The 11,596-nt window shown below is 29.4% G+C and overlaps 1 protein-coding gene across 1 annotated transcript in view; it reads right to left on the bottom strand.

Annotated features, from left to right (window-relative positions):
* The window catches only part of LOC106466911 (metal-response element-binding transcription factor 2-like), a 38,507-nt gene that overhangs the window by 13,288 nt on the left and 13,623 nt on the right, over window positions 1-11,596 (bottom strand). The window contains exons 6-10 of the mRNA XM_022394988.1: window positions 10,442-10,472; window positions 8,298-8,338; window positions 6,241-6,317; window positions 2,667-2,719; window positions 930-1,041 (exon numbers count right to left, since the gene is read on the bottom strand). Of these exons, the coding sequence (XP_022250696.1) occupies window positions 930-1,041; window positions 2,667-2,719; window positions 6,241-6,317; window positions 8,298-8,338; window positions 10,442-10,472 (314 nt within the window). The remainder of the gene's footprint in view (window positions 1-929; window positions 1,042-2,666; window positions 2,720-6,240; window positions 6,318-8,297; window positions 8,339-10,441; window positions 10,473-11,596) is intronic.

Raw genomic sequence — 11,596 nt, 5'->3', positions numbered from 1 at the left:
TGTTTACTGAAAATAATGAATTGTTCAGTTAGTTGTCTTATTTTAATGTTTTGTTGCGTCAGCGAGATCACGTGACTATTCTCACGCCTTCTGCTTTCTAGAACTATCCTGTACCTTGGCGAATGCTCTAGCATTTACTAGATATAGTGTAGTCTGGTATATAAAAGAGGGTGACAACGTGACAAAATAATGTGATGTGTGTGTAGACAGTGAGTAATTGACCTGTAGTCAGAGAGTATTATTGAAGTTGAGCACGTTCGTTGTTACAGCGTTTGTTTTAGCGTGATTGTTGAAATTAAGTGTATCGTAAAGAATAAACCAGTTTTATTAAGTAAGGACTTGTGTCGCTAAAGTTTCGTCGGAACGTATTTACGGAAAATTAATTAACAAACGGAGACGTAACAATATATATATATATAATAACATACATATTTGTTTTTGATTTCTAAAATTTAAGTTATAATATTTTTATTCCTTAAAATCCCTAAATGTAATCAAACAATGTAAATGTTACATTTATATTTCTAACTTCATAATTGTAGAAATAATTCATTTAGAAGAAAAATAATGTTGTAATAAGCATAATTTACTCCTGGCAAATCATTTATTTATATAATAATTACACATTTGCTCCATCAGTAAAATTTTAAACAAAAATTAGTCATAAGCACAAACTAATTTCACATACAGTTCCAAATGTCTCAAACACATTGTATAATAATGCTTGAGCTAACTTTTCAAAATCTTTTATCCGTAACAGGAGTTGACATTATTATGTAACACTGTCTGATATGCTGTAGTTTAACTTTTAAGAAATATTATTTTATAAGGAAAAAATATTCTTTATTTCTAAATATTGAATTTACATTTATCTGCTCACTAGCAAACAAAACTACATATCATACTTTATTTTAAAAACAAATTCTCACCATTTTAGAGCTAATCTGGATATAAATTCTGGTCCACCTTTGCACACAGAGCAAACAAAAATATAAAATCTGTCTCCATACAGAAGAGGAAAGTCTAAACACTGCAGACATGCTAAAGGGAAGAAAAATTTCAATATAACTTTAGGTCTCTGAGACTTCTTTTCAGGGGTGAACTCTTAATGGATGCTGCCATGTTTACAAAGTGTATACTGAAAGCCATCAGTTGAAGAACAATAAAAACATTTTTAGATCCATGTTGGTATAATAAAATGTTTTTAGATCCATGTTGATATAATAAAAGTTTTTAGATCCATGTTGATATAATTAAAGTTTTTAGATCCATGTTGATATAATTAAACGTTTTTAGATCCATGTTGATATAATTAAACGTTTTTAGATCCATGTTGATATAATTAAAAGTTTTCAGATCCATGTTGATATAATTAAAAGTTTTTAGATCCATGTTGGTATAATTAATAGTTTTTAGATCTACCATGTTGATATAATTAAAGTTTTTAGATCCACGTTGATATAATTAAAAGTTTTTAGATCCATGTTGGTATAATTAAACATTTTTCGATCCACGTTGGTATAATTAAAAGTTTTTAGATCCACATTGGTATAATTAAAAGTTTTAGATCCATGTTGGTATAATTCCACAGCATTTGTTCACGGCAACTCACGATAATTTTCACTCAAAGCTAAGGTTAAAAAGAAAATATGTACAGCCAATACTGAATTTTGAAAAAGATCTTTAATTACTGCATATCTAAAGCATAATGTTTACATATAAATAATATCATTTGTTTTCTCCCACAATTTGTCAGTAATTACTAGTAACTAGTTATTTTAAGAACAATATTATAACACACAAAGTTATCAAATGAAATGACAAAGTACAGGAAGATTTTTTTTTATAGCAGTCTGCTGTAGTTTCAAGAAATAATTTTTCTTTTTTGGAGCAGGGCCCTACACACTTACCACTATGACTACCCTCTGGTCCATATTAATTTTTTAATGCATGTGACACTCTGCTATTTTTCTCACAGTTGCAGAATATGTTTCTTGAGTCTGAACACCCCACATTATAACATCCGTCATAATCATAACACAACCTTTCATCCATAATTTCTGACATGAGTTGCTAAAGAACTTTGAAAATCACTTTTCAGCCAGAATTCATTGAAACAGAATCCCGTTTTCTGTATTGTCTTTTGAGCTACCAATATATATTTTTATCCCTATTTATTTCAGATTTTAAAAAACTTAAAATATTATTTGCAAAGATATTAAGCATAATGCAAATGTCATAAAATGGGATTCCACAAATCTTCTGAGAATGCAAACAACTAATCTTATCATATGTAGTTTTATGACCCAGATTTTATACTTGATATTAGTAAACAAGAGCTGTTTAATTTTGATATATTATTTATGAAATTTTATATGTTGCAACTGATAACAACTATTAACCCCATAAAGTTACACTTAGTCAGAACACTTCACTTCAGAACTTTTGTGTTTATTTTGAAGTGACACACTTCCTCAGGTGAGTGTACTATCCAATCATGCAACAGTACAAAATATGATTTTCAAAAATAATACTTTAAATGAGAAATATCAATCAAAACAAAGGATCAGACACTGACGCAAATGGAAAAATGTCTAAAAAGCAGCATAGACATAACTTTGATCTAAAGGATTTCCAAAAGTTAATCCAACAAAAAAAGATCTTACCTTCATGAAACCATTGCTTACATCGACAGCACTGGAGCATCTTTAAATACCACCTAAAAAAACAAAAACAAATAAAAGTGAAAATTATATTTTAAGAGTATACATACTGGCAATTTGTAACTTGCTCAAACTCTCAGTCTGGTTATGGTAATACAACAATTATTCTGTGATCTATTGCATTTATTTCTTCTTTATTAGTAGTGACAATAACATTTCTATTCATGATGTTAGAAAAACATGTAGCTTCAAGAAGTCTCGATAGAAATTAATAAAAAACCTATAACCCAAGCACTTTCGAAAGGTGGACCTTTCTTCTTCAGAGGCAAACTAGATATTTCTAGCAAGTGTAATAAAATATACAATAAGACTGAAGATATTTTAAACCCTTTACTCTTACTTAGCTGAAAATGAATTACAGGTAAAAATAACATTTGGGACAAATAAAAGTAGAATGATGAGAAATATTTCCAATCTTTTTTACTTTGTTTTATCACAGTTGCAACCTTAAGAAAGATCATACTTTACTGGAAAAGGTGTAACATCATCAATAAAATGATCTCATATACATGACTTCTACTAAGATGGTAGTGACCTAAAGAGCCCAGATGAAAAACATAAGGATGAAACTGCTGAAGTATAGTAAAATCTGAAAAGTTGGGAAAATTATATGGTGCTATGAGCCTAGGATACTCCCAAAATTAGTTCAAATATCAAAAAATTAAAAATTACATCTAAATAAACGTTTGTAAGAATAATTTTCTGCAGACAAGACTGCAATAAAAATAAGTAACAACAATAAACCATAATATACCTTTTGGAAAATAAACCATTCAAGTTGAATACGTGTTACACAACTTTTTAAATAAATCAAAATTACTACCACTGTAACTCAATCTGAGTGAAATATACTGATCTCCTTTCTCAGTACATCATTAAAAAACACCTCGAGATGGTCTATGCTTAGAGTTGAATCACATTTCACGTGATCATTAGTTCTGGCTTAATGTAAAATCAAAAATACAACCAGCAGTTGATAATTTTCTGGTTGTAAGATTGACTTAGTCAACAAGCAGGTGTTATTAACATACTTTTTTCAAAGATCTAGTACAAAAAAAATGTATTTCATTTGAATTAAAATTGATTTATACTTGACAGATGTTGTTAATAGACAGCATTTGTTTAGGAAGTTTTGGACTGTGTTTCGAGCTACTAGCATAGACCTAGCAGCTCAAAATGTCATCCAAAATCTCCTAGACAAATAAATGTAGTCCATTAACAACTTTCAAATATAGTATTCCCTGTCTAAACATTCTCCCCAGTAAAAACTTATTTATTTTTAAACCTTAGATGGTAGTGCTGCAGACACTTGACTCTAGAAGGACTACAGGTTTGAAATGTTAAAATAAAATTTTCTATTTTAATGTACAACAAGCATAGACACAGAATCAAACAACCTGTATCATGTAAACAACACAGGTTTACAGGAAAAAAAGTGGAAATGTTAAGATATCTGTTTGTTATTTGGAAGTACAGAAGCCACAAGTGTGAAACAACAATGAAGGTTTGTGTACGATACACCGTACTATTTTTAATATTTTATCTGTACAGTAATGGAAATATCAAACTATAAATAAACAATAAGGTCAATTTCAATCATCACCAGAAAACAGATATAGCACATTTACTCAATGATTTTAGATTAATTTATAAATTGATAAGTATCACTTCAGGATTTTCATTCAGAAAATGTAATGTTTACAAGAAGAGTCGATATGTTTTATAGAGAAATTTGTTTATAAATACTAATTTATACAATCATGCCAGTCTTTCTTCATGTCTTGAGAAAAAAAAAGTGGATAACAGTTGTTCACACTAGGGACATTCAATAAGTAGATAACAGTTGTTCACACTGGGGACATTCAACAAGCAGATAAAAGTTGTTCACACTAGGGATGTTCAACAAGTAGATAACATGTTCACACTAGGGATGTTCAACAAGTAGATAACTTGTTTACGCTAGGGACGTTCAACAAGTAGATAACTTGTTTACACTAGGGACGTTCAACAAGTAGATAACTTGTTTACACTAGGGACGTTCAACAAGTAGATAACATGTTCACACTAGGGACGTTCAACAAGTAGATAACTTGTTTACGCTAGGGACGTTCAACAAGTAGATAACTTGTTTACACTAGGGACGTTCAACAAGTAGATAACTTGTTTACACTAGGGACGTTCAACAAGTAGATAACTGTTTACACTAGGGACGTTCAACAAGTAGATAACTTGTTTACGCTAGGGACGTTCAACAAGTAGATAACTTGTTTACGCTAGGGACTTTCAACAAGTAGATAACTTGTTTACGCTAGGGACGTTCAACAAGTAGATAACTTGTTTACGCTAGGGACATTCAACAAGTAGATAACTTGTTCACACTAGATACATTCAACCAGTGGATAACACTCGTTCACATTAGAGACATTCCACAAGGGAATAATACTCGTTCACGTTAGAGACACTCCACAAGTGGATAACACTCATTCACACTAGGGACATTCAACAAGTGGATAACACTTGTTCACACTAATTGCCTTTTCCCACCTTTAATTGATGTCATACTGAACTTCTGCTTTTCCTTCTATATTTGTGATATGTCAAAAATTGGGACTCGTAGTAACATACAGTAAGTTTCAAAACATGTATTGGAAACTACTATGAATATGGTAAACTATGATGTTAATAGAAACGCCTTTTGCCAATTCTGAAATGGAACAGTTAAGTCTGCCTGTTGCTAGGTGGAAATGCAAAAAAATCCATATATATATATGTCTACAATGCTGATCTAAGTGTTCTGCTCCTTGCCCCCCCCCTCCCCCCCCATCACAAGAAATTTTTAAAAACTTTGAAACTTTTCATTTTTCTACTTAATAGAATCCATGTAATATTATACACTAGTGAAAGTACCTGGGTGCTTGGGTTATTAGGTTGATAGTGTATTTTGAACCTATTTTAACACAAACGTATAACCTATATACTTTTACTGCTAAGTGACACGAAATAAAAGCCATTGTTTGAACACATTGTTACCAATACGCACTTTCCTATAAAAAGAAAATGTGTCACGTGGGTCACACTAGAGGAAATTAAGTATTTTTTAAAATATTGCCTAATACATTGAAGAACTTAAAACTTGTATACTATAAAAATGTGGATTATTAGCTAAAACTTTATGCTATACTAATTTGTATAACATAAACAAAAAGTAGTTTAATAAAATTTTGAATGTAAGACACTAAAACCTAAGTTAATAAGAGTGAAGTTGGTATGAATATATTTTTGTTTTTATTGTGGCACTTTGTACAGCTTTCTATTCTTAAACAAAGAAACAAAAACAGAGAGAAAGAGTTTTACTTTACTGTTCTTTGACTGATTTATTTTCTAATCTTCTGTTTATTATGAAATTAAGATACAGGTCATTGTGCATGAAGTATACCAGAAAAAAACATAAAACTTAACAAAAACATAAAGCATTAATTTTCTACTACTGTTTCACGAAAGAACTGAAAACACTCACTCTCCTGGACCTCCACAATAGCAGTAACACTGCTCACTGTTGAATTTGTGTTGGGCATCCCAAGTTAAAGTATAAAGCTGTTGGAGAAAAACTTGTCTTACTCTCAAATAAGTTTGTACACATTAAAAATAAGTTACTTTTATCAACTCTAACAAGAAAACTTGCTTTCAAACAAAATATACTTTTATCTGGTGAAAGAGGCACACTTTGTATATACTTGTACTGCAAATATACATTTGATATTTAGAATTTAAACCACAGATAACTATATATATGTAGAAAGTTATGAAATAACAAATAAAACTGAAAATATAAAAATAAAAGATCCAGTTTAAAACAAAAATTAAAACCATTCACTATGAAAGTTATGATACTGACTCAACCATCAAAGTTCAAGAGCCAAACAATATATACAAAATAATATTTGAAGACATTCTCTTTCAAATGAGTTAAACACCTTTTAAATGATCAATGAAAAAATGTAACTAAAAATCACAAACCCTAAAGTCTAACAGCAGGTAAGTAGCGTGTAACCTAAAGTGAAGATTCACTATTATAGAGCTTAAGTTTCAACACTCTCAAATGTTGGGCTGAAGAAGACACATGTAAGTGTTGAATTACTTTTCTATATATAAACTTGTGTTTGGTAATTGTGGTTATTAATTTTAGACTCAAATTTAACTTGTCTTTCATTAATGGTCTAGACTCTATAAGTTGTTCACACATTTAAGAAAAATATTAGACCCAAACCACATCATGCTGAACAGTATCTTATGAAACTTCTATTGACCATAAATGATGGACTGATTTGGTGTTCAATAAAATAGGAATGTACTTTTCCCTTACAAATTTCAGTTTTTATGGGAGAAAAAGGTGCAATGAAAAAGTATTGCCTATACACAGCACATATATATTCATGTAGTGCTAAAAATACTGGACAAATTTTATCTGTCAGAACAAGAAAAACATCATTAAAGCATCCACACTGAATTTACTATGATTGTCACCAACTTCTCAAAATAAATATAACAATGTTAAAAGACTTTAGAGACAGAAATCTAAACAAGAAAAAAACAAATTGTAATACACAATCTACTCCTAAGATAAACGTCTTAAAGAGCAAGTGCAGAAAGTACTACAGAAATTATCAGGCTGGTAATAATAGAAGTTTGCTAATAATTCTAAATGAAGCAATGATTTCAGAGCTGTAATCGTACACTTCATAGCAGTATTTTACTGTATACATGATAAAAATTCTGAAACAACTCTTGTGCTACTTGTTTTTGACTGAATAATGAGACATAACAGTTACTCTTATAATGCACCTCATGGTCCCAAAATGTAGAGTGTATTTATGCAGCAACAGCAATGAACCCTCAGATTAACTGTCCAAGTATGCTAACCACTAGACCATTCTCAGCCCTTTATCAGAAGAATAAGCTAGCACCAGTGAGCTATAGCTTCCTAGGGCAACACAGAGAAGGTATTGAGCCTAATTTTTACTTGTAAATATTTCTTATTTAAAAGGAAATTATGTTAAACTCTATCAAGATGCTAAATTATAAGTAAAATCTTAACCTCAAGATATAAAAAACAGACTGAATACAGATTCCACTTGACAGACATGCTTATCGAGTATTTGAAATGAGTATTATAACAGTAGTTTGAAGAAGGTAGATGAGAACTAGCAGTGGGTTAATGAAATTTGTTAAATCAGTTATTTTCAATATTTTATTCAGACTGTCGAAATCATTTGTTTAAAAATTAAAATACATATATCACTGGAATAGGTTTGTAGAGGGTTTGTTTTATGAAAATTTTAAAAATGAATAACAGCAACAGTGATACACTTATAATAAAAATTAATTCATTGTGAATATATATATAAAAAAAGAACTTTTGTGTAAATGATTATCATCACAAAACAATTTCAGGAGCAAATTATAATATTTGCAATTAAAAAGAACATTAAAAAAAGGAATTAAAATAAATAAAAATCAAGAAAACTGCTTTGAAGTATTTAGATAACTTTAAGAATACACAGGAATGAAACTTGCATCATATGGAAGTGTCATCTTCATTTGTTGCATGACTTGTCCTGCAAGAAAAATACAAATATCGACTGTCAGTTTTACAAAATATACTTCTTTTTTATCTTACAGTTTGTGTACATTCTCATCGTAAGTCCTGACATTGTGGATTTTATTATTTTGAGAATAAAACAAGTTCATTTTATTCATTTAAGTTTATTATATATATATATAACATACAAGTACTAAAAATACATATTCAGTTAAAAGTCAACTTTTAACAAAGGTTTTTTTGTAGCATAAGATTAATATGCATTACTGAAACAAGTATCAAATGCTTTTAACACTTCATATTAAAACAATTCAAAATGAGACAATCTGAATGCACATGCTTAATTATGACTGGATATATTAATCATTATAGAATTAAATAACATAATAAACTCTAAACAATAAACTTGCAGATTATTACATTTACCTTAATACATTTTGACACATTTAAAAGCATAAAATATCTAGCTTTGATATAAAGTAAGAAACTGCATTGTAACAGAAAATATTAAGGATATGTAAAACAAATATTACACCAAAAAAACAAAAACCTGTTAACCCTCTTGCTACAGGCTCGATCAATTCAATCAAGTTCATAACCCCAAAGTGACCATCAGTTTCCATACTATAACTTTTAATGTTTTGTGTATCTTCATAAAATTTGGCAAGCTTTTGGTAAACATTAAAAGTTTTTTTGTTCACAAAATTCAGATTATTTAATACAATATTTTTACTAAAAAGTTGTCTGTGGATACATGGAATCAAAAGTGTTGACTACAATGAATACAAAGTGATATTCATGTTAAGATTAAAATACTTTTCATCATCTGAAAATTGTCAAATTTCATTTGTGTAATCTCTAAATAAATAGCAAACGTTTTTTTCAATAAAACCATTTGCCTTGCCCTACTGTCACATCCTCTCTCTCTCTCACAAATTGCCAATAATTCTTTCTGAAATGTTATATAATTTATAACCAATAGAAAGGAAAAGCTTTAATCTATCAAATGACATGTAATGCTACATTGTTTTCAGTATAGAATATTGTCAATTTTGTCTTCAATTTGAAAGTTTATATTGTGGTGTTCAAACTGAGCAGCAAAAGGGATTAAATTCAGCCTCTCTTGTCCTAGTTAGAAAGCGAGTCAAATCATACCAGTAATAGGACATTGTTTGTTTTGTATATGTTGTTTTCAGTGTTCTTGGGCACAATATTTAAGTAATTAAAAATTTAATGTACTTTTTCAATATGAAAAAGTAGGCTTAAATTTCTTTGGCAAGTGACAGCAAAAAACAAGAGGTCAAAGGTAAGTAATATATTTTAGTTTCTCACACATATTCTATATTTATGGTTATAAACGTAATTAAAAAGTAAGAATTAGAAAATTATTAGGTTAGATTAGGCAAAATATTTAAAACAAATTCTTCAATAGGTATGATAGCAAGCAGCTTGTGCATTATGTAATTTGATATGATAACATGAGCTACATATTTTCTGAGTGATTTACAACTTGTGTGGCAGGGTTATCAGTCAGACACAGGTCAAAGGGCAAAACAATTAAGTATAAGCTATTATGAGGTTGAAATTATTTAGGATAAACAATTGTAGTATTCAGTTACAATTTATAATCATTCTGGAAATAAAAAAGGGAAATTTAGATTCATTTCATTATTTTTTTATGGTGGTCAAATTGAACAAGTCCATATAGTGTTAAGGTAGAGAAAATAACAGATAAAATATAAAGTTTACAAAAAAATGTTTGACATTTATTTAGGAAGGTTTAGAGGTTAAACAAATGAAATTTAAAAATTTTCAGATGAAGAAAGGTATTTTTAAACTTTACATGAAAATCATTTTGCAATTTGAAGCAGTTAACACTGATTCCACGTATTCACGGACAAATCTTTAGTAAAAATACTTGATTAAAAAATCTGATTTTTCCTGTACAAAAAACTTGTAATGTTTACTTAAAGCTTGCCAAATTTCATGCAGATACACAAACATATTAAAAGTTATAGTATGGAAACTCTAATGGTAACTTTGTAGTTACAAGGTCAGTCACATCACCTGATACCATATGGAAAGAGTTAAAGTTGAAGTAAAGTATATGTAAACTTACCATACAATCCTTTTTTAACTGCTCCTCCTTTCTGAGAGAGGAAAAAATATATCTGTATATAACATTTACATCACTTCACTTTAAATATTTGAAAAGATTTATTTGTTTTATAGCAGAGCCACATTGGGCTATTACTGTGTCCACTGCAGAGAATGGAACCACAAATTTTAGCACTGCAAGCCAGTAGATTTATTGCTGTTCCTTATTTGAAAATATACATTTCAAATAAATAAAATATATATGCCTCAAAACAATAAGTTATAGAAAACTTTTTCTGTCAGTAATATAATGTTTACCCTAACATTATATATACAAATGCTTAAAATATTTGGATTTGGTATTATAACTTTTGTTGCTTAATCTGTTTTCATAGGAAAACAAGTGAAGTATCTTAATTGCAACAAAAACTATATTCTAGAAACATATTCAACTATAAAGAGTAAAATATCAATAGCTGATTATTTTAGATAATAATTTGTTTGCCCCTCAAAAATACTGGAAACTTTGATGTTAAGATGTATGGTATGGATACATGATATTATTGCTCACATATCCGAGTTCAGAAAGTTAGTTGCAAAACACCTTTTTTTTTAAATTTACTACCCTAACAAAAAATATAAACAGCCATACAGACAGATCTCTACTTGATTGGAGTTTTCCAATCATTTCATTCTAATTGTTTCAAATGTTTTTAATTTTCCAGATTAATGAAATGGTCTCATACTTGTGTGTATTTGTAGTCCCTATTTTGTTGAATGAAATTATTGCTGCTCAATTATCCATGTGAAATTTGTCTGTATTTGTTTCCTTCCCATGGAAGTTTTCAAAATAAAATTCACTTATTTTGATATTTGGTATAATATACTGATTTAGAGGATCTCTATTCAAAACTCTGTAATTATAAACAAAGAACCAAACATTAACAATGCTAAATAATAGAAGCCATCTTAACTGAAGAAAACAGTCCTACTCTAAAGCACCACCCTGGGATACCAAGGTACCTTTAATAAGCTGTTAAGTAATCTTTGGTTTTGTGACCTCTCTGTTTCATACTGTGTATATATATATATTTCTGTGTCTACTGGTTACGTAATTTCTTTGTTCCATAGATATTCCTGTGTCTATTGGTTATGAGACTTCTTTGTTCAATACTGC

Source organism: Limulus polyphemus, unplaced genomic scaffold, assembly GCF_000517525.1.
Source record: "Limulus polyphemus unplaced genomic scaffold, Limulus_polyphemus-2.1.2 Scaffold2421, whole genome shotgun sequence".
Lineage (NCBI taxonomy): Eukaryota > Metazoa > Arthropoda > Merostomata > Xiphosura > Limulidae > Limulus > Limulus polyphemus.
This window is presented reverse-complemented; position numbering and strand designations above follow the sequence as displayed.